Source organism: Hyperolius riggenbachi, chromosome 4 (genome assembly GCF_040937935.1).
Source record: "Hyperolius riggenbachi isolate aHypRig1 chromosome 4, aHypRig1.pri, whole genome shotgun sequence".
In the NCBI taxonomy this organism is placed as follows: domain Eukaryota; kingdom Metazoa; phylum Chordata; class Amphibia; order Anura; family Hyperoliidae; genus Hyperolius; species Hyperolius riggenbachi.
Genome location: NC_090649.1, coordinates 456,647,027 through 456,671,518, shown reverse-complemented (window position 1 = coordinate 456,671,518; position 24,492 = coordinate 456,647,027). Strand labels below are relative to the sequence as shown.

At 48.9% G+C, this 24,492-nt stretch overlaps 1 protein-coding gene across 2 annotated transcripts; it reads right to left on the bottom strand.

Annotated features, from left to right (window-relative positions):
* On the bottom strand, positions 1-24,087 carry YPEL5 (yippee like 5). Of its 2 annotated transcripts, none has more exons than XM_068279667.1 (3): positions 24,065-24,087; positions 8,407-8,585; positions 1-966 (listed from the first exon to the last, which is right to left on the bottom strand). In XM_068279667.1, exons 2-3 carry the CDS (start codon positions 8,545-8,547, stop codon positions 742-744), a joined length of 366 nt encoding a protein of 121 aa, XP_068135768.1. In that variant the 5' UTR covers positions 8,548-8,585; positions 24,065-24,087; the 3' UTR covers positions 1-741. The 2 variants fall into 2 exon arrangements, with proteins under 2 accessions (XP_068135768.1, XP_068135766.1); XM_068279665.1 differs by lacking the exon at positions 24,065-24,087 and adding an exon at positions 15,187-15,346.
* Between the last annotated feature and the right edge of the window lie 405 nt (positions 24,088-24,492).

Below are 24,492 nucleotides of genomic sequence, written 5' to 3'. Positions count from 1 at the left end.
TTCAGACACAAAAAGACATTTTATTACGCTACTGAGGATTTCTACACCACTTACATAAAACAATTGCTTTGCAACATTTCAAATATTTTTTGTTTTGTTTTTTTGTCCCATTTCTGACCACACCAACTGCGTCACGACCGCAACATGACGACGAACAGGGGGAGGGGTTTAATGCTTGACTCTGGGTGACGCTGATGGATACGCGAGGTGGGCTCTGGTTTCACCCGGCAACCCCCGGCTGCTTAAAGCCACGTCGGACAGCGCAAGCGGCGGCAAAACACTGGACCCTTTCAAATTCTCTATACAAGCTGATCCCTATGGAAAGAGGCTGGTGAGAGGAGAAAGACTAAAATAACATAAGATTGCAATAAAAGATAAATCAGGAGCGTAAAAAAAAAAAAAAAAAAAGTTCACAAATGTAAATATAAATCTAGTTAAATAAGGCAGTTGCCAAAATGGCAAGTGGGGGAGGAGGAGGGGGGAGTGAACAGGACTGTCAGGCCCTCACACTAGAGAGGAAAAAAAAAAAATCAAGCCATTCTTAGAGATATGCTGGAGGTGACTTAAGGCCTAAAGCTACGAGAAACGATCGCTTCGTCAGGCCTGTCTCGGCTCCTCTGTGTCATGTGACTCGAAGGCTAAAGGTAACAGTGTATGCAATTACATCGCAAAGAGTCGTCGGCAACTTCAAATAGAATACTTTAAAAAAATTCAACTAAATAAAAACCCCAAGAGAGCATTTCAAGAGTTATCGGAAGGAACGTGTTCCTCGAATCCTTCACTCTCTCGCACCAGAGCTCTCTCCAGGATGACGCGGCCCTCTTTGTAGCGCTGGCTGTCCTCTGTGGCGAACTCATAGATCCAGCCCAGCTTGCTGTTGCAGTTCTTGCAGCTGACGTCGCGCACCATGTGGCGGCCGGTCAGCATGACGCGGTCCTGGACTTCGCTGTATTGTAAGTTTACCACCTGGGAGAGCGGAAGAAGATTAAAAAAGGCATCACTGAAAACAGATTATGGAAATGGCCCTTCGGAATGAAAAAAAAAAAAAAAATTGCTAGGTAGATTTGGTGATTTTATTTTGGTCTCATTTCAATTTTTTTTTTTGTATTTAAAATTTTTATTTTTCATTATGTCAAAATACAAACGTTTGTCAACACTATAACATAAACCACTTCACAACTGAGGGGTTTTACCCCTGAAACACCAGAGCAATTTTTACCTTTCAGCGCTCCTTCCATTCGTCTATAACTTTATTATTACTTATCGCAATGAAATGAGCTACCGTATTTTTCGGAATATAAGACGCTCCGGAATATAAGACGCACCTAGGTTTAGAGGATAAAAATGAGGGAAAAAAATAATACATTAAACCTAGGTGCGTCCATGGTGCTGGAGCGTCTTGTGGATCTTCCCCCCCTCCCCAAGCACTATCTAAGCTACAGTAAAACCTTGCTGCCTCACTAACTACCCTACAGTAACTCCTGCTGCCCCATTAGCTACACCAACCCCCTGCCATCCCCACCAGCTCCATTAACCACATCAATTACCTCCATTAATCAGCACTACTAATTACAGCTACAGTAATATTTATACAAAAATCAGAATCTGCAACAAAACTACAAGCAGATACAACAATGTACAGACAGTAGGAATAGGTAAAGGTAACAGGTCTTACAATTTTGAGGAGCAGGTGTCCATGTGGGAGAGGGCCAGTGGAGTGGGCTGTGGGATCAGTGCCCATCCAAAGCACCAGCAGTAGAGGCTGAAGGAGGCAAGGGGGTAATGTCCAGGTCACAGCCAGAGCAGCTTACTGCGGATGTTGCAGAAGCTGGGTGCTGGTGGGTCTCAGCTGAGGCAGCACGTGCGGCCATTTGTCCCCCTCCTAAGTGTGGCCCTGAAGTGCTGGAGTTGATAGCCGCTGGTCAGATGCGGCTGCAGAGCGGCAGATATGCCAGGATACCGTGGCCATGATCTCTATGGATGTCGGGGAGAGAGCCGTGTTCAGCCTGTTTGGCTGATGGCTGGAAGTCTGAGGCATGCTATTAGTGCAGAGCGCAGCGGAAGGCGTTATTACCGATCCGGGATCCAGCCGACGAGTCCTCCATCTGCTTCTGTATCTTCAATACCGGCGCGCGCGGATCCCCGTCTTGTAACTTCCTGGTCAGCCGCTCTCGCACTACGTGACCCTGACGCACGTGAGCCGCCGAGGTCACGCAGTGCGAGAGCGACAGACCAGGAAGTTACAAGACGGGGATCCGCGCGCGCCGGTATTGAAGATACAGAAGCAGATGGAGGACTCGTCGGCTGGATCCCGGATCGGTAATAACGCCTTCCGCTGCGCTCTGCACTAATAACATGCCTTAGACTTCCAGCCATCAGCCAAACAGGCTGAACTCGGCTCTCTCCCCGACATCCATTGAGATCATGGCCACGGTATCCTGGCATATCTGCCGCTCTGCAGCCGCATCTGACCAGCGGCTATCAACTCCAGCACTTCACGGCCACGTTTAGGAGGGGGACAAATGGCCGCACGTGCTGCCTCGGGCGCAATAGAAATACGAAATTTCAAACATTTGGAATATAAGAGGCACTCACTTTTTCTCCCCACTTTTGGGGCAGAAAAAGTGCGTCTTATATTCCGAAAAATACGGTAGTCCAGACTACCCATACCTGCTAACCAGCACCATATCTTCACCTGATGAAGCGGTTTATGCCGCGAAACGCGTTGTCATAAGTGCTTTGTACCAATAAACTCATTCATCTTCCCTACTGAGTGAAGTGTCCCTTCATAAGTTAGGCAATTTATATTATATTTTATATACCACATTCTATGCAGAATTGCTGATTAAACAACAAGGGCGCCTCCTACTGTTTTTATATCTAATGTATAACATCCCACACTGTGGGAGTGTTATTTTTACCACAAGCTTGTGGTGAAAAAGTTTTTTCTGAAGGAGCTGCGACCATCCGTCGAAAAGACCGAGTGGGGACAGGCTTTCCCCACATGCTTGTTCGAGTGGTTGCCTTTCAGTAACCCATACTTGAGTAGTATTACTCTTATACCTAGACCAGTTTACAAAGTTAATACACTATAGGGGCTCCCGGTGTCTCTGTGGTCTTTTTCTATTTTTTATCTACCACAGCCCCCAGTTCCTGTATTTGTATGTGTTGCTTTATATCCAACCTCAAATAAGCTTTCTTACTATAGCTATATTAGTAGAAAAGAAGAATAGAAAATATTGCTGAAAAAGAAAAAGGAGAGATAGAGTAGAAAAAATAGAAAAAAAGAAAGGAAACAGAGGAGAGAAAAGAAGAAAACGAAAAGAATATAGTCCGCCAGCCCATTTACGCCTACATTAAATATCTCACTGTTTAAGGAGAAAGTAGTTCAGAAAGTAGTATTCTACTTCTAACTTCCTAAATTGGTGGTTCGGTGGGATCTCTCCAGTGCTTTGAAATGATGCACCTAGCAGCCGTTAGAAAATGATTAATAAGTCTTTGTCGTGGACTTTTCAATTGAGAAATCGGCTTGGCTAATATACAGATCCATGGGTCCATAGGTACATCAATATCTGTCATCTGATGGACGCATTTCAAGTTTTCAAAATTATTTGAAAAATTTACAAATGTTTCTACTGTGCCTGTGTTTCTTTAAAGAGAACCTGTATTAAAAAAAATGCTCCTGGGGGGTACTCACCTTGGTTGGGACCCTGAGGCTTCCCGGAATCCTCCCTCGACAAGCGCAGATTTATTTACCTTCCCTGGCTCCAGCGAGGGCACTGTTGTGGCTTTCCTGACGGAGATAGGCGGAAATAGCCGATCTCTGCCGGGTCCGCTCTACTGTGCAGGCGACTTGCGCCTGCGCAGTAGAGCAGTCCGACAGCGATTGGCTATTTCCGCCTATCTCCGAGGCGGAGAGCCGATACTGCGCCTGCGCTGGAGCAGGAAAGGTAAATATTTACATCCCCGCTGTTTGGGGAGCTTTATCACCGCTACCCGTGTGACCGAGAGGGACGGGGAAGCCTCAATAGGATTCGAAGGCTTCCCTCACCCGAGGTGAGTATCCCCCAGGGGACGTTTTTCTTGATACAGGTTTTCTTTAAAGGGAACGTAAACTGAGGATATGGATTTCTTCCTTTTAAAATACCACCAGTTGCCTGACTCTCCTGCTGATCCTGTGTCTCTAATACTTTCAGCCACAGCCCCTGAACAAGCATGCAGATCTGGTGCTCTGACTGAAGTCAGACTAGATTAGCTGCATGCTTGTTTCAGGTGTGCGATTCGGCCACTACTGCAGCCAAAGAGATCAGCAAGACTGCCAGGCAACTAGTATTGTTTGAAAGGAAACATCCATATCCCTCTCAGTTGAGGTTCCCTTTAACCTCCCTGGCGGTCTATTAAAACCGCCAGGGGGCAGCGCAACACTTTATTTTATTTTTTTTTTAAATCATGTAGCTATTGTTAGTACTTTTTCACCTACTTTTCAGTACATTTTAAGTTAAAAAGCGATGAAACTTAAACCAAAATGTTTTTCTTTAAGGCCCTTTCACACTGGCGCGGAACGCTGTGGCAAATTGTCGCACTGCTACCGCAGCCTAATGATAGCCTATGGGGGAAGTTCATACTTTCTCATATAGCGGTACGCTGAGCCTGAAGTGCCCAATTTAACGTTAGCGCATTCCTACGTTACCGCATGGCTCCTGCGGCGACCTGTGTTGGCCCCGAAGTCATGTTAGTCTATGGGGACGCAGTTTTTGGGTTTGTTTTTTGTACAAAGTTGGTGTTGCGACGTATCGTCACTCATGCACGGAAGCCTATTTATACGCTTCCGCGCACTTCCCCATACACGAAGCAGGAAGTGACCGCAAGCGCTCGTCACTTCCTGTTTTGCCAAATGCCACACAGGGAACACTGTGTACTAACGCGGTGTTCCCTGAAGGCCCGTTTTTGGTGGTGCGGCAGGTGCGACGCACCACATGGCTAACGCCAATTTACCGCGTGGAACCCGTCTCAAGTCTTATGCTGTTGCCTATCTTTTGGAGCAGAGAGGAAGTTCTACGTTCAGGTTCCCTTTAAATTTACCACAGATAATAAGCCCTGTCAGTTTGGTAAAAACACAACAACAATCGATTATTAGCTTTAGGCTACGTTCACAGTGGGTGTTGCGCTCCCTGTAAAAGCAGGAACGAGAAGGCGGTGCCGCACATTACCAGCGTGTTGCATCGAATAAAGTGAAGCATACAGTCAATGAAAAGTATGCTTCGTCATCACCGTTTACATGAACATTTTGTGGTAACGCATAGCATGCAGTGTATTACTATACCACACACCGTTATACCGCAACACACTCACCACACTGAGTACACCGCATTGGTGGTGCATTGCAGTGCTGCAAACTGCATTATAGAGCGGCCATTATGCTGCAACACAACACTATGTACGAGGCCTAAACAGTAAAAGAAGTTATTAGCAATTAAAGAGGAACTTTAGCGAAATAGGGAAAAAAAGTAATTCCATACATTGCAACGTGAGAAGTTAAAAAAAAAAAAAATATATATAGATCAAGAAATGATTGATAGTCGCCATGTAATTTGTTGTTTGATCCACAAACAGCCTGCAGGTCATTTTTACTACTGGCATACATGAAAAGAAACACGTACAAACTGCTATTATCTATAACCACACACCCCCAACAATGCGATGGGCTAAAAGGTTTTTTGTTTTTTATCTATATACATATGCACAGAGGGAGATACTGGTTGCTTGGCAGTTGGAAACCGCTGTTTGCATTTCCCACATTGCAACAAGGCTCGCAGACAGCAAAATGTCAGGACCTAGGTCCTGACATCACACTGTGGGAGGGGTTTCACCTCAATGAGGTGTACTCAGTGTGGTGAGTGTGTTGCGGTATAACGGTGTGTGGTATAGTAATACACTGCGTGCTGCTCCAACACTATGGAACTCCCTACCTCCACCCATTAGGGCAGCCCCCTCCAACATCTTCAATAAAAGCCCTCAAAACTCACCTTTTTACTCTGGCCTACCCCTCACAAGTGCTCTAAATCCATAGCTGAACTCTGATCCCCTACCTTTCGTGTCCCTACCTCTCCCTCTAGATTGTAAGCCTTTGGGCAGGGTCCTCCTCCTTTTGCGTCCTACATGATCATGCACCTCCATTACTGTGAGCCCATGCTATGCATCTGAGTGAACCTGACTTGCCTAATCTCCATGCTTCATCCAGTGACTGACTAAGCATTACCTTGTACTCATACTATGGTGTGTGATCTGGTTTTCTTGTATTCCTGTATTGTCATATTGCTGTATGTCACCCCTAAATATTGTCTGTAACCTAAACTAATGTCCAGCGCTGGGTAATATGTTGGCGCTTTATAAATACAATAAATAAACAATAAATATCAGCCATATAGACCACCCTATGATTGATTTGAGAAAAGGTAAAGATTCCTCATAGGAAAGCGGGTATCAACACACACAAAAAGCAGATACTCAACTATAGAAAGGGAAGGCTCGGGATCCTATAGACTAGAGCCTTCTCAATCCCCACTCAGTCCCTTTGATCCAGTGCCGTCTCCCCCATTCCACGTATATGTTACGGCCAGAACCCGAAGTCTGGCCACTTTGAGTTCTGGCCGGCCAAAATGCGAAGTGACTGTGTTACAGCAGCCAATGTCAGAAATGAATTGCTGCCAGCGGCTCCAGCTCCTCCCCCTGCCTTCCTCCTCTCACCAGTCGGCCAATAGTTAATAAGTAAATAAGAGTCTGGGGGCTCCGGGTCCACTCCCGCTCCCTCTCGCCACTGGCAGCTGGTATCCCTACCCACCCTATATCTTCCCCCTCACCCACTTCACCACTACCATTCGTAACTGCAGGGAAGTAGACAAGACAAAAAACATTTTTCTCCTGGCGGACTCAAAGCACCAGAGCAGCAGCCACTGGGGTGCGCTCCATAGGCAGTGTTAGGGAAACTTGCCCAATGTCTCCTTACTGAATAGGTGCAGGCTTACTGAACAGGCAGAGCCGAGATTTGAACCCTGGTCTCCTGTGTCAGAGGCAGAGCCCTTACACCATCCAGCCACCAAGTACAGAGAGAAGGGATTTGTGCCACCACTTTCATTCCTATAGGTGGGCACTATAGAGCGGGTGCTGGCAGAAGCAATGTCTGCAGTGTTCCCGCTGCCTGCTCCTCCTCCAAGTGCTTCCCTGCCGCAACGAATGACTCGGGTGTGCTAGGGGAGATAGAGGGTGGGTAGGGATATCGGACCGGCTGCCAGAGGTTATAGGAGGGGGCAGGGGGAGGAGTCAGAGCCGGCGAGGGGAGTAAGGAGAGGAGCCGTCGGCATCAAGTCATTTCTGACATTGGCCGCTGTAACACGGCCACTCCGTATTTTGGCCGGCCAGAACCGGAAGTGGCCAGACTTGGGGATCTGGCCGTAACATACACAACCAACTGGTCAAATACACCTTTGGAGACCTTCCGGAAGGCTTTGGGAGGACTCGTGTCTCAGAGTGTTACCGAAGACAGAAGGTTCAACGTTTCATCAGTTTAAAGCAAATCTATAGCGCATAAAAAAAAAAAAAAAAGTCACATACTCACCTATGTAGAGGGAAGGTTCTGGATCCTATAGAGCTTTCCCAGTCCTCTCTCGGTGCCCTGGCTCCCCCGTTGTCTGAATTTCCTGCTTCCAGGAGCCCTCCTGTCTCAGAGTGCTCCCCAAGAACACAGCTCTGTACTGCGCATACACAAGTGAGCACACGCTCTCCTATGCACACTGCCCAACTTTGGGAGCACTCAGAGGCAGGAGTCTAGGAAACCAGGACACTAAGGACTCTATAGGATCCAGGGCCTTCCCCCTCAATAGGCAGGTCACAGGTGCCCCCATGAGGACAGTCACAGAAAAGAGCACCCTGGGGGTCAAATAAGTGTGCGCTCTGCTGCCATTTTAATATAGGGAATACCAGCCTGGGGTTCATTGGTCTTACCAAAATCTAATACCGCTACCGGCTGCGTTATCACTTGATTCCAGGACGGAATCTATAGAAATGATTGAAATTACAATCGAGTAGCCATGTTGCGGTATCAATCTCTCACTAATCTGCTGGAGAAAACTGACAAGTGTACAAGCACCTATAGTGCTATACAAGGACTCTGTTCTGTCTGCCATGCACAGTGTTTTTCCCAGGCTCTTTTTGCCGAGTGCTCCACTCGGCTAGTTTTGGTGAGCACCCGGCTGTCATCAGCTCACCACCTCCTCTGCTGTAAGCAGAGATGCACACAGAAGCACCGGCCCTGCATTCTCATCTCGCCCCACCCGGCTACTTTTTCATGCTACCTGGCTGGAAAAAAAATTCTGGGGAGAACGCTGATGCATTTCACATGGGAGGTACCTTGTTGAAGAGGAACGCCCTGCCGGTAGCTCCGGTGAAGCGGGTGGAGATGAGCTCGGAGCGGTTGGTCAGGATGGTGTCACAATTGGCACAGGAGAAGAGACGGGTGCCTCCGATGTGATCCAGGAAGATTCTGCCCATTGTGTTTCAGGTAGTTCAGAGGTCCACAGACAGAAGCTCTGTGAGGGGTACACAGAAAGACCAACATTACAGATATGATTCGTGTGGGGTCAGTAACAGACCCAAAAACCAAGTGCAAGAATGCCATCCACCACCTATAAAGGATAGATACAGTCACTAATGTAACAAATGCCTTATAAAGCTGGGCAGTAAGGTAGCATTACAGAGGAACTGTAGTGAGAGAGAAATGGAGGCTGACATATTTATTTACTTAAACAATGCAGATTGCCCGGCTTTCCAGCTGATCCTCTGCCTCTAACACTTTTAGCCATAGACCCAGAATAAGCATGCAAATCATGTGCTCTGACTGAAGTCAGACTGAATTTGACGCATGCTTGTTCCAGGTGCGTGATTCAGACACTGCTGAGACCGGAATGATCAGAAGGACTGGCAGGCAACTGGTATGGTTTAAAAGGAAATAAAAATCCAGCCTCATATACCTCTCAGTTCAGGTTCCCTTTAAGGTGTAGCTTAATCCAAATCTACAGAGCCAAAACCTGTGAGTTTTTAAATAAAAAAATAAATAGTTAAAAACAAAAACACACATACTTACCTCAGTAGAAGGAAGCCTTGCCTCCCTTCACTTCACCGTTCAAGCGCTGGGACCCCCAAAGCTTGTGATCACGCTCCTGTATGAGAACAAGCAGTAGTGAGGTGCCACTGCTGAGCAAAAAAAGCTGAGCCTATTTGGATCCGTGGTACTGTGCAGACACGAGCAGGCCGCCCTTACGCAGTGTGGCCGAGATCTGACAATAAGCTTTAGAGGGTTTCAGCGCTGGACTGGCGAGGTGGATGGGGAAGCTTCAACATTATCCAGAGGCTTCCCTTTGCTTAGGTATGTACCTAATCGGGGCACTGTTTTCACAACAGATACTGTGTTCTCCCCACTTTTAGCTGGGTGCTCCACCCGGCTAATTTTGGTGAGCACCCGGCTGTCATTGGCTCGCCTCCTCATCTACCTCCTATTCTGTAAGCAGTGTAGCACCGGCCCATCCATCCCGTCACGCCCCACCCGGCTACTTTTTCATTCCACCCACCTGAAAAAAAAATTCTGGGGAGAACACAGATACAAAAAAAAAAAAAAAAAAAAAAAAAGCTCCCAGCTGCAGGAGCTTGATCAATGACACAGCCGCCAGGCCTAGCGCTTGCGCACTGCTGCCGCCCCGGAAGCAGCTTCTGCTGGCTTTTAGGAGTGTACAGAGGTGAATGGGGAGCTGTGGGCATGAGGACTGTTCCCTGTACATGCCTGCTCCCCCCTGTTCTTACAATCTTATTCACCTCAGATATCCTGTGCACCGTAGAAAAGTCACTACATATTACTGTATAAAACAGAATTCTGCCAATATAGAAGGTATTTGTGATTATTCAGGCTGGACTGAGCATATGAGAACTCCCACAATGCATCACTGCTGAATAAGCAAATCATCCATTTGTTGTCCCTGAAAGCTAAACACACCTCCAGACCCGCTGGAATGAAATGATGTTGATCCTCTTCAGTTTATTAATGTGGCACTATGGGGTAGGACTTGAAACATCCAGAGTAACAGATTGCCCAGCAAGCTCATGGTGAACCAGAACTCCTAGGAGTGTGTAAGGGGCTACAAAGGACCAAAAACCACTCTTAAGGCGCCCATACACTTGATGATTTTCCCGCCGATATACAGCAGATTCGATCACTGATCGAATCTGCCGTGAAATCGTTGCGCAAACGCTGACCGAACGATCGATTTCCGTCCAAAATCGATCGTTCCCGGTGATCCTTCCGTGCAGAAGATTTCACTCGAACGCCGGCGGGTCCTGAGTGCGTCGATAGCGGCGTTCGAATGTCCGACGACCGACGCTAGCGGCAATACACTACATGCTCCGCCACCGCGTATCCCCGCTGCTCCTTCTCCGCTGGGCTCCGGCAGGCTTAACTTCTTCCTGCCCGGACAGGAAGTTTAAACAGTAGAGCACCCTCTAAAGTTTAAACTTCCCTGGACAGGAAGTGAAGCTGCAGCCCTGGAGCCCAGAGCGCAGAAGAAGACAGCAGAGACCGGGGGACTCGCGCCGACCGGATCAGGTGATGTATGCAGGGTGGGTGGCGGCAGCTTCACAGATGGTGAATCGATTTAATGCTGAAATCGATTCACAATCTGTTTGCAGTAAAGGCAGCCATACGATCCCTCTCTGATCAGATTCGATCAGAGAGGGATCTATCTGTTGGTCGATCTGATGGCAAATCGACCAGTGTATGGCCACCTTTACTAAAATGCTATGCAAAACAGAATTTTGAAGGCATCTACAATTATTCAGGTTGCAGTGACCCACAATGCATCACTGCCCAATATGCAAATCATCCGATATATTACTGTCAGATAGTAGTACTGCTATACTGTACATCACTTCACTGTGCGTAGCTGTGTTACTCAGACATCACACACTGCATCCCTGCGGTGATACTGCCCAGCAGTTGGACCGGTCTGTCCTGGTCACCCTTCCCCCGGAATCTTCCCTGAATGCAGGCAGAGCTGTGACTCATTGAGCTGAGCAGCGTGACATCATCCCTATGCTACATAAACAGAGCTTGCTCACCCCCTCTTCCTATACAGACAACAGCTGATCACTGCCAGCCTCCCATGTGACCCTCCCCTGCCAGCCAATCAGCTGCGTGCATGGGAAGAAAGGAAGCTCCGCCCCCCCACAGGTGATGAGCTGAGATAAGAAAACAAGAGAGCAGCAACAGCTGTGTATTCAGCATGCTAGAAGTGACAAGAACACTCTCCCTCCCCACCCCCCCCACCCCTTCCCTCCCCTCCCCTGCAGCACACTGACACAGGGAAATAGAACTAGAGCAGACTAAGCACTGCAGGCCTCATCACAGGTTCTTTGGGTAGTCCATGGAGGAAACTTGTAGTGCAAATGCAATCAGGGCTACTCGGTACAATCAAATCCTATGCTGCAATAGTCATGGTTATATTCTGAATTCCTGGTCATTGGAGGAGCCCCCCACCCACTGGTGCAATGATCCACTAATAGCTTTCTCTCCAAGGGCTGGTTCACACAGGCGGTAAACGCAACGTTTTTGTTAGCCAAACGTGCCGTTTGAAAGGCATCTACCACCAAATGATGGTGACAATAGTTGGTGGTGTTCGTGTAAGCAATGTGATAGGTCCTGTCATCTACATTTAGCATTCAGTGTCAGTTACGTTTGTGGTTCCATGTTGCCCATGTAAACCAATGCCAAAAGCTTTTCGATGCATTAGCGAAAAAGCAAGTCCCTACCAGTCTCCCCTCTGAACAGGGGCGCTTGGCTTGCTAGTAATTATAGTTGCTCCGATATTTGCCTGATGGAGCAGGATTGTACCTGTGAAATGTGTTGCATTGTGGGAGTATTCAAATAAAAAAAAAAAAAATTGTTGACCAAACCAACGGGATCTTGTCTACTTTTGGGGAGGTATGGTAAGTCCACCACTACCTCCCCAAAGCACATAGCATATTTTATGCTTGTTACTGGTGCCTCTGTTCAAATTTACTATGTATATTCCCTCAGAACGAACCCTAGCTGACTGTATACTTTACAGCCGCAACGCCGATCAACGTCACGAAGAACCGTCATTGCTGGTCACAATGGCGTTTCCGTGCTGAAGGAAAACACAATTCTTACCTAAACATTTTCGTTTTATTGGGCGTTTGTTATCGATCAATACATATGATTAACGATTGTTGTTCAAAATGATCCACCAAAACTATTTGGTCTACATGTATAATTGATGCTTGACTGACTCATCATTCCTCATTCGTTTTGAGCAACAGCGGTCAAGCATGTGTACAGAGCTTTAGTGCTGGAAAAGCGAACCTGAGATAACCACAGCCAAAGGATTTATACTTACCTAGGGCGTCCTCCGATCCCCAGTAGTCCATGGACTCACTGTGTCCGGATGGTCCCCTCAGTTCTCCCGCTGTGCAGTACGGGATCCAGCTAGGTTGTGGGACACTGGGCATGCACAGTACTGTACAATTTGACATTTCAGAAGGATATGGTGGCTGCCCTGTTTATTTCCGTTAAAACAATGCAAATTGCCTGGCTGATCGTTCAGGCATCAGCAGTGTCGGAAACACGCACCTGAAACAAGCATGCCGCTAAACCAGTCAGACTTTAGTCAGAAACATCTGATCTGCATGCTTATTCATAGCCTATGGCTAAAAGTATTAGGCCTTGTTCACATTGCACGCCTTGCCGTCCGGATTTCGGCAACGCGTGAAGGAGGCAGACACGCACGACATCAGAAGTGCATAGACCGCACTGTCTGATATTCACACTGCACGCAACCAGTGCGGTCCGCGAATGCATGCTGCATGCATTTTTTTCCCAAAGCGCACGGTTAACACATCCACTTTCAGTGAATGGGATCAGCCACACAACACATGCAATCATAGATTGCGTTCCGATCGCACGGCATTCTGCATTTGGTAATGTGAACAGGGCCTTAGAGGCAGAAAATTAGCAGAACAACCAGGCAATATGCATTCTTTAAAGTGAACTTGAGATGATGGGTTACAAAAAATTTATACATACCTGTAGGGCTGTGTAGTCGGAGTTGGAGCAATCAGAGCGACTGATACCAGGCTGTTTGCCCGATCCAACCGGCGGATCAACTCACACAACTGTTGGAACGTTATAGTTTAGTTGGCCACGTGTGTACAAGTCTGTCCTCCTGCTTGCGTGCGCAGTATGCAAATGACCTGGTCACTCAGTTGGTTGGTGCACAGAAAATACTTAGTGCAATCGCTTGGTTGGTCATGTCATTAGGTAAGTTCTGTGCTTTCGTTGGACAGGTGTACAAGCATTTCGATCAGTAGACTCGAGTGGGAGGAGCTGGGTAAAGGTGGCCACCAAGGAGCCAATCTTTTTCATCCAATTTTATCAAATCTATGTAGTATAAAGGTAAATTGAGAATATATTGAATTGATAATTTAGGCAGTTCCCTTATATTACATAGAAATGGTAAGATTGGATGAAAAAAATTGTCCGACCCCATTTCCGATCGATTTTCTATTTACTTCTATGGAAAATAGATTGTAAATCAGATTGGACCGGTTGGAAATAATCGCTCTGACAGTAAATCTGTCAGAAAAATGTATCGTGTGTACCCAGCATTAGACGATGGAGGGGGAGGGAGCAGTGAGGTATTACATTTGGGTAGAGGGTACAATTGAAAATGTCGATGAACAATAGATGAATTTTGCCTAGTACACACCATACAATTTTCTGTAAAATGTTTCTGTTGGTATGGTATGGGTAGAGAAGTAAGGGTAGGAGACAGATTAGGGAAAATGTATGAGCTTAGAGGGAAAGATAGAAGGTCAAGAGAGAGTGTATAAATAGAGGGACAGTGCGTACAGTTGGGCGAGGGGGGGGGGGGGGGGGATAGGAAGCCAGTGTTTATGGTTGGGGGTGGAAGGATAGGAGTGTTTATAGTCCGGGGGGGGGGGGGGGGGTACTAGGTAAGTGCTTACAGTTGGGGTGGGATAGATAGGAGGGCAGAGTGTGTATGCGTGTGTAATAGGACATATGGAAGGGGGGTTTAGAAGGGGTGTGTGTGTGTGTTATTGTTCTATAGTGGAGGGGTACATCAGAGATGGAGGACATAGTTTATAGTTGGGGGGGGGCATTGACTATAGTTAGGCAAAGGTCTGTAGTGGATAGGGGGTACTTCAAAGATGGGACAGTGTACACAGTTGGGGAGGGTTGTTAGTGACTGTAACTAAGGGAAGAGGGGGCAGGCTTGTAGTGGATAGCATGCACTTTAGAGATGGGGACACTATTTATAGTGTGCATGGGGGGGGGGGGGGGGCAGTGACTATACATGGGAGAAGAAGGCCAGGCTTGTAGAGGAGAGGGATACATCAGAGTTGGTACAGTGTTTATAGTTGGGGTGGCAATGCCTTTAGATGGGGAAAGGGGTCGGGCTTGTAGAGGAGAGGGGGAACATCAGAGATGGGGACAGCGTTTATAGTTGGGGGACAGTGACTATAAACAGGGGAAGGGAGCCAGGCTTGGAGAGGAAAAGGGGTACATCAGAGATGGGGGTCAGTGTGTATATGGTGGAAAGGGGGGCAGGCTTGTAGAGGAGAGGGGGTATATCAGAGGTGGGGACAGTGTTTACAGTTGGGGGGCAGTGACTGTAGCTAGGGGAAGGTGGGGGCAGTGTGTACAGTTGGGGGGCAGTGACTGTAGCTAGGGGAAGGTGGGGGCAGTGTGTACAGTTGGGGGGCAGTGACTGTAGCTAGGGGAAGGTGGGGGCAGTGTGTACAGTTGGGGGGCAGTGACTGTAGCTAGGGGAAGGTGGGGGCAGTGTGTACAGTTGGGGGGCAGTGACTGTAGCTAGGGGAAGGTGGGGGCAGTGTGTACAGTTGGGGGGCAGTGACTGTAGCTAGGGGAGGTGGGGGGGTCAGGCTCGCAGTGAAGAAGGGGGGCTGTCTGGGAAGTACATGACGCCAGGAGAATGAGTTGGACACAGTGAGGGTCTTCTCTCCCAGCCAGGAGCAGGGCAGACATGACGTCAGAGTGTTATACACAGGGTGACCCTCTCGTCGGCTCTCTCCTCCCCGTCTTACCGGACTGGCGGTCTCCTGGATACGAGACTCTGGTCTCTGCAGCTCTCGGCGTCGGTCGGCCGCTCTCCCCGAATGTTCTAACTAGACGCTCCTGACTCCGCCCACTTCCCCACTCCAGTTGTCACTCAACCGCTCACAGCCCCGCCCCAAACCCTGCCGCAGTGCAAACTGCCTGGCCTCAACACGCTTCGCCCCGCCCCCCACCGCAAAGGACGGCTGCGTCGCCTAACACCGCCTCCCTGCTCGCTTCGGTACAAACAAATCGCCGTGACGTCTGATAGCTCCGCCTGTCCTCGCTGCCACACAAACAGACGGGCGTGGTGAAATCTCAGTCCCGCCCATTGTGTCCTGGCGTGGAGCCGCCGATGACAGCCTTAGGGGAGTGGCCTCGTCCTACAGCTTAGAGATGCGAAGTTCGGATCTTTTCAATGATCCGGATGATTCGAATCGGATCATTGAAAAGATCTGGATCTTTGATCCGAATCTCGGATCATTTTACTACTGAAGCATTTAGGGCAGGGGTCTCAAACTCAATTTACCTGGGGGCCGCAGGAGGCAAAGTCAGGATGAGGCTGGGCCCCATAAGGAATTTCACAATCGCAGCGCATCGCCGCCTCTGCCCGCCCCTCTCAGTCTTCCTTCGCAGAGAGGGGCGGGGAGAGGCGGCGATCTGTGTGGCGATTGACGTCAGGAGGGGCAGGGCTGAAGCTGAAAGCTCTGCCCCTTTCAGGAAATGCCGGTGGATTGCCCCCTGGGCGATTTGGGGGCTCTGCAGCCCTCGTTTAGCGGCGGGGATGCGGCGGAATACTTGGGAGCACTGAAGCAAACTATAAGGAAGCTTTTGCCGGCGAGGGCCACAAAATATTGTATCGAGGGCCGCAAATGGCCCGCGGGCCGTGAGTTTGAGACCCCTGATTTAGGGGGTGAAATGACTAGCAGGACAGGGGAGGGGGGGGGGGTGGACACACAGAGAAGGGGAAAAGATGGACAGAGGGCAGGGAGTGGACAGAGAAGGGAGGAGGGACGAGCAGAGAGCAGAAATGTTTGCACATAATACCCGCATGCTGCAATCATATGCTTTACATATATTTCACCTATATGTTCATCTGTATACTTTGAATGCAAAGGTCGCACAGTGAAAGAAAGCATTCCCCAAAGCATTCCCAGAAGATAAGTGCAGCTGATTAGTGCCAAGTGCAGGAGGATCATATTGCGCTGCAATCACAGTGCCTGCAAAGTTACTGAGCTGTGCTGAGCTGAGCCAAATTCCAATTTGTTCACTGTGCACAACTACGGAACACACAGCCTATAAAGAGCAGCACATTATAGCCAGTATGTGTGCTCTACACATATCTGGCAGTGGCACCCATGTCCCCTCTCTCAGCTACCTGTCCCTGGCTCCCCTCCAACAGAGCGATCCATCTCTGCTCTGCTTCCAGGACCCCGCTGCCCGCTGAGAGGGGGGCATGTCGCTCCTGGCCCGCCCCTTTTGCGATCCGAATCACTCATTTTGATGATTCAGATGATTCGACTCACAAAAGAGATTCGGTTCAAAGATCCGAATCGTTCATGATCCGGACAACACTACTACAGCTGTGATGAAGTGAAGGCATCATGTGATGCACCAAGGCAGGGGCAAATCCAGGATTTTCAAGGGGGGGGGTTCCTGATAGGTCTCTTTTGGCAAGCCGCACACTACCACGCATGCGTTTGCCCACAAAATCCACATGATGCACAGCATTTCTCCACAAAATACACACAATGCACAGTGTTTGCCTACAAAATAAACATGATGCAGTAGTGTTTCGCCAAAATATATATAATGTGGCAGTGATTAAGTAGCCAGATAACCCCTCTTTATTATGGATAACGAAATTACCCCACCCCTCTTTAGTATAGGTGACCAGATGACCCCCATTTATCACACAGGTAGCCAGATGAGCCCCCCCCCCCCCCCCCAGTTAGGATAGGTAGAGTGACCAGATTTTTGTGGATCCAACCTGGGACGGGGAGGGGGGGGGGGGTGCGAAAAGTGGGGAGGACTGAGGAGCGCGCAGCGGCGAAGACTGGGGGGGGGGCTGCGCCGCGCCGAAAAATGGGCGTGGTCATGACATTGTATGGGCGGAGCTAACGTAATGATGTAACAGCGAGGCATAAGAAAGCAGTGTTTACGCCATGATGTGGACAAACGAGACTTTGCATCATGGGTGTGCAGAAACTGTGTGATGCTAATAGTATACCGTAACCACAAAGCAGCAAACATAGCCATCTATGACTATTAAATAATAAATGCAGTAACAGTTACCCCGGACACCAGAAAATAAACGCAATAGGCAACATGTCAGCACAAAATAACCGCAATGCGGGCAACATGTCAGTATAAAATAAATGCAATGCGGGCAAACATGTCAGTACAAAATAAACGCAATGCGGGCAACATGTCGGTACAAAATAAACGCAATGCGGGCAACATGTCGGTACAAAATAAACGCAATGCGGGCAACATGTCGGTACAAAATAAACGCAATGCGGGCAAACATTTCACCAGAAAAGAAACGCACTGCGGGCAAACATTTCACCAGAAAAGAAACGCACTGCGGGCAAACATTTCGCTAGAAAAGAAACAATGCGGGCAAACATTTCACCAGAAAAGAAACAATGCGGGCAAACATTTCACCAGAAAAGAAACAATGCGGGCAAACATTTCACCAGAAAAGAAACGCACTGCGGGCAAACATTTCGCTAGAAAAGAAACGCACTGCGGGCAAACATTTCGCTAGAAAAGAAACAATGCGGGCAAACATTTCACCAGAAAAGAAACAATGCGGGCAAACATTTCACCAGAAATGAAATGCACTGCAGGCAAACATTTCGCTAGAAAAGAAACAATGCGGGCAAACATTGCACCAGAAAAGAAACGCACTGCGGGCAAACATTTCGCTAGAAAAGAAACAATGCGGGCAAACATTGCACCAGAAAAGAAACGCACTGCGGGCAAACATTTCGCTAGAAAAGAAACAATGCGGGCAAACATTTCACCAGAAAAGAAACGCACTGCGGGCAAACATTTCACCAGAAAAGAAACGCACTGCGGGCAAACATTTCGCTAGAAAAGAAACAATGCGGGCAAACATTTCACCAGAAAAGAAACAATGCGGGCAAACATTTCACCAGAAAAGAAACAATGTAGGCAAACATTTCACCAGAAAAGAAACAATGCGGGCAAACATTTCACCTGGAAAAGAAACAATGCGGGCAAACATTTCACCTGGAAAAGAAAGCATTTACTCACCTGGCAGAAGTCTCCGGCCTCTGGCGCGCTGCTCCTGGGACCGTCTTACTTCTCCTGCAGTCTCCCGCGCTGACAGCCTGGCAGAGCAGGGCTACGGCAAGATGGCGCCCGAAGCCCTGTACTGGAGACACAAATAGGTCTCCAGTACAGGGCTTCGGCAGCAGGGCCGGGCCGAGGCATAGGCTGGAGAGGCTCCAGCCTCAGGGCGCAGTGTAGGAGGGGGCGCAGAATTCATTCAGCTGTCATTCCTTATTGTTTGAAGCAGAAAGAAATAAGAAAAGGGGATACATGGCAGTGACTGCAAGCCAGATAACTAGATATTAAGGTGTTGGGGAGGTCGTGGGCCCTGTGGTGCCTCTTAGTCTAATAGCAATCAGTGTGTGATGGCTGGGGTGGCAGGGTTGGAGGGGGCGCACTTTGGTGTCTCAGCCTTGGGTGCTGGAGGACTTTGTCCCGGCTCTGTTCGGCAGCCATATTGCCGTAGCCCTGCTCGCCTGCCGGTGTCGGAAACAGACACCGGAAGAGGAGGCTGGAGCAGGGCTGCAGGCAATGAACTGGCACGGCATCTATAGACGCCGCTGCCAGTTCATTGAGGAGAGAGTGGCTAGAGTCCCGAGGCCGGGACGTCCCGCTGCTGAAAGCGGGACGTTTCCCGGGACCTCATTAAGCCTGGGACAGCGGACCCCGAATCCGGGACGTGTCCCGGGCAATCCGGGACGTCTGGTCACTCTAGGATAGGTAACCACATGATCCCCATTTAAAGTATATAGCCAAATGAGTCCCCGTTCAGTACATTCCCCCTTGTATTTCGCCAGACCCCCCCTTGTATATATAGCCAGTGTATATAGTCAGATCCCCTGTATATATAGCCAGAGATCCCCCCTGTATGTAGCCATATACCCACTGTATGTAGCCAGATGCCCCCCCCCCCCTGCATACAGCCAGTGTATATAGCCAGATCCCCCTGCATATAGCCAGTGTATATAGCCGATCCCCTTTGTATATTGCCAGTGTATATAGCCGATCCCCTTTGTATATAGCCAGTGTATATAGCCAGATCCCCCTGCATATAGTCAGTGTATAGCCAGATCCCCCTGCATATATCCAGTGTGTATAGCCAGATCCCCCTGCATATAGCCAGATCCCCCTGCATATAGCCAGTGTATATAGCCAGATCCCCCTGTATACAACCAGTGTATATAGTCAGATCCCCCTGCATATAGCCAGTGTATATAGTCAGATCCCCCCTAGTACCCCCGCTCTCATACCGCCAGTCAGAGAGACCCTCCCCCAGGGGCGTAACTAGAAATCACTGGGTCCCCCTGCGAAAATGAGGATGGGGCCCTCCCCATAGGCACCAAATAATCGTAATGGGGTGGCGTTTCACTATAAAATAATCCTAATGCATCAATGTTTCACTAGAAAATAATCCTAATGCAGCAATGTTTCACCAGAAATGAATCGTAAATTGGGCAGCATTTCACCAGAAATGATCGTAAAGTGGGCAGCATTTCACCATAAAATAATCGTAAAGTGGGCAGCATTTCACTCGAAATTAATCATAAATTGAGCAGCATTTCACCAGAAATTAATCGTAAATTGAGCAGCATTTCACCAGAAATTAATCATAAATTGAGCAGCATTTCACCATAAAATAATCGTAAAGTCGGCAGCAGTTCACCAGAAATTAATCATAAATTGAGCAGCATTTCATGAGAAAATAATCGTAATGTGGGCAGCAGTCATCAGAAAATAATCATAATGTGGGCAGTAGTCATCAGAAAATAATCGTAATGTGGGCAGCAGCCATCAGAAAATAATCGTAATGTGGGCAGCAGCCATCAGAAAATAATCGTAATGTGGGCAGCAGTCATCAGAAAATCGCAATGTGGGCAGCAGGCACCAGAAAATCGCAATGTGGGCAGCAGTCACCAGAAAATCGCAATGTGGGCAGCAGGCACCAGAAAATCGTAAAGTGGGCAGCAGTCACCAGAAAATAATAATAATGTGGGCAGGAGCCACCAGAAAATAATCGTAAAGTGGGCAGCAGTCACCAGAAAAATCGCAATGTGGGCAGCAGGCACCAGAAAATCGCAAAGTGGGCAGCAGTCACCAGAAAATCATAATGTGGGCAGCAGTCACCAGAAAATCGTAATGTGGGCAGCAGTCACCAGAAAATCGTAATGTGGGCAGCAGACATCAGAAAATAATCGCAATGTGGGCAGCAGTCACCAGAAAATCGTAGTGTGTGCAGCAGTCACCAGAAAATCGTAGTGTGGGCAGCAGTCACCAGAAAATCGTAATGTGGGCAGCAGTTACCAGAAAATCGTAATGTGGGCAGCAGCCACCAGAAAATCGTAATGTGGGCAGCAGACACCAGAAAATCACAATGTGGGCAGCAGTTACAAGAAAATCGCAGTGTGGGCAGCAGACACCAGAAAATAATCGCAATGTGGGCAGCAGTCACCAGAAAATCGTAATGTGGGCAGCAGTCACCAGAAAATCGTAATGTGGGCAGCAGTTACCAGAAAATCGTAATGTGGGCAGCAGTTACCAGAAAATCGTAATGTGGGCAGCAGACACCAGAAAATAATCGCAATGTGGGCAGTAGTTACCAGAAAATCGTAATGTGGGCAGCAGACACCAGAAAATCGTAATGTGGGCAGCAGTCACCAGAAAATCGTAATGCGGGCAGCAGACACTAGAAAATCGTAATGTGGGCAGCAGTCACCAGAAAATCGCAATGTGGGCAGCAGTCACCAGAAAATCGTAATGTGGGCAGCAGACACCAGAAAATAATCGCAATGTGGGCAGCAGTCACCAGAAAATCGTAATGTGGGCAGCAGTCACCAGAAAATAATCGTAATGTGGGCAGCAGACACCAGAAAATCGCAATGTGGGCAGCAGTTACCAGAAAATCGTAATGTGGGCAGCAGTCACCAGAAAATCGTAATGTGGGCAGCAGACACCAGAAAATAATCGCAATGTGGGTAGCAGACACCAGAAAATAATCGCAATGTGGGCAGCAGACACCAGAAAATCGCAATGTGGGCAGCAGACACCAGAAAATCGCAATGTGGGCAGCAGTTACCAGAAAATCGTAATGTGGGCAGCAGACACGAGAAAAAAAAATGCACCTGTGAAAAACAAAAACAAATCACTTACCTGACAGAAGTCTCCTCCTCTCCCGGCATCTGGCTTGCAGCTCCCCGACGATCCTCCTGCAGCACATCTCCCGTGCTGATAGGCAGAGTGCAGGGCTACGGCAAGATGGCTCCCGAAGCCCTGTACTGGAGACTCTGCCTCCCGGGAGAGGCTGCGGGGAAGAAGTTCTACACCTGGGGTCCCGCATTAGGGAGGACGTCAGCGCTCCCCCCACACACAGCTGGCGGGCCCCCCTGCGGCCCAATGGGGTTGTATCCCCGCATACACACATGAGCAGGCGGCAGCTGCGCTATTACATCTGTGGCTGCCGCTGCTCAGATTCATGAGGCACTTCCGTTCTCGGTGCGAGGGGGTGGTTTCAGACACCCGGAACACCCCCTTTCGTGCGCCAGTGCAAGGGAGCAGATAGTTCTCGAAATGTGATCCAATAAGAGCGGACCTATCCATTAATGTGAATCCTAGGAATATATGGAGAGGTATACATGGCTGGCTGAAGTCTCATTATTAGGACTGGGGTGACACTGTCCCTTCAAGTGTACCTGAGTTGAATGAATGCATGTTTTATACATACCTGGGGCTTCCGCCAGCCCCCTTCAGCATGATCACTCACCACCATTTCTGTCCAGGTAACTATAGCCAGTCGGCGCAAGGTACGGTGTGGCAGCACGCACTTGCACATGCCGTTCCCGCAGCTGGGAGAGTTGCTCAGTAGTACTGTGCAGCTGCAGAACGCTTCGGGCAACTTCGCACGGTGGGTCGTGTTCACTGCCAGGCCATGTATGCACATTAAGGCCCCGGCTCCGGAAGTTAACGGGCAGAGGCGTAGTTAGTCTTATCAGCGCCTGGGGACGAAGACAGTTCTTGCGTCCCCCTCTGGACAAATTGGGTATAGCCACGCATCAGAATGTGGTCATGGGTGGAGCCAAATGTACAAATGCTGTTTAGATGGCCAGATGTGCCCCCCCTAGGGTTGCCAGGTCGGCTGATGGAGAAAACCGGACAGGGGGTGGAGTTGGGGGTGGAGTTAGGGGCGGAGTCAGAAGCGCACTTTTATGTAGAGTGGGGCTAAGCAATGGGCTTTTTTTTTTAAAAAAATTTATAGTATTCATATCGCACTGACATCTTCTGCAGCACATTACAGAGTACATAGCCATGTCACTAACTGTCCTCACCAGTAGTACTGGTCCAGTGCACATAAGAGACAGTTTTTCACCAGTAACTGCACATAAGAGACAGCTTTTCACCAGTAAATGCACATTATAAGAGACACCTTTTCGCCAGTAAATGCACATAATAAGAGACAGCTTTTCCCCAGTAAATGCACAAGAGACAGCTTTTCACCAGTAAATGCACATAATAAGACACAGCTTTTCACCAGTAAATGCACATAATAAGAGACAGCTTTTCACCAGTAAATGCACAAAAGAGACAGCTTTTCACCACTAAATGCACATAATGACAAACAGCCAGTGTTCCCAGTATATGTAGCCAGGGATATATGTGCCCAGTATATGTAGCCAGGGGGTATATATGTCCCAGTATATGTAGGCAGGGGTGTAAATGTCCCAGTATACGTAGGCAGGGGTGTAAATGTCCCAGTATATGTAGCCAGGGGGTATATGTGCCCAGAATAGGTAGCCAGGGGGTATATGTGCCCAGAATAGGTAGCCAGGGGCTATATGTGCCCAGAATAGGTAGCCAGGGGCTATATGTGCCCAGAATAGGTAGCCAGGGGCTATATGTGCCCAGAATAGGTAGCCAGGGGCTATATGTGCCCGGAATAGGTAGCCAGGGGCTATATGTGCCCGGAATAGGTAGCCAGGGGGTATATGTGCCCAGAATAGGTAGCCAGGGGCTATATGTGCCCAGAATAGGTAGCCAGGGGCTATATGTGCCCGGAATAGGTAGCCAGGGGGTATATGTGCCCAGAATAGGTAGCCAGGGGCTATATGTGCCCAGAATAGGTAGCCAGGGGCTATATGTGCCCAGAATAGGTAGCCAGGGGGTATATGTGCCCAGAATAGGTAGCCAGGGGGTATATGTGCCCGGAATAGGTAGCCAGGGGGTATATGTGCCCGGAATAGGTAGCCAGGGGCTATATGTGCCCGGAATAGGTAGCCAGGGGCTATATGTGCCCGGAATAAGTAGCCAGGGGCTATATGTGCCCAGAATAGGTAGCCAGGGGCTATATGTGCCCAGAATAGGTAGCCAGGGGGTATATGTGCCCAGAATAGGTAGCCAGGTGCCCCCCGCCCCCCGCAGGAGGAGAACAGTGCAGAGAGAGAGCTGGGAGCAGCGGTGGAGAAGGGGGGCAATCTCCCCCGCCCCCCCTTGCCTTCCCTCACCTTAGGGTGCTGTCTCTCTCCCCTGCTGTCTCCTCCATCATGTGCAGCAGGCTGGCGGGTGGCGGGGAGAACTTACCTCTGTCGCAGGCGCCGGAAGTTCGGGTCCCGCAGCCGCTGAGAGAGATTTGACTCAAAAAAGATCCGGATCAAAGATCCGAATCATTCATGAGCCGGACAACACTATTCAGACTGATAGTGTTGTCCGGCTCATGAATGATTCGGATCTTTGATCCGGATCTTTTTTGAGTCAAATCTCTCTCAGCGGCTGCGGGACCCGAACTTCCGGCGCTGGAGCGACACAGAGGTAAGTTCCGCCCGCAGCCACCCGCCAGCTTGCACTTCATATTGGAGGAGACAGCGGGGGAGAGAGAGCACCCTAAGGTGAGGGAAGGGGGGGGAGATTGCCCCCCTTCTCCACCGCTGCTCCCAGCTCTCTCTCTGCTGCGCTGTTCTCCTCCTGCGCTGCGGGGGGCGCTAAAACCGGACAACTTAATTGTCCGGTTT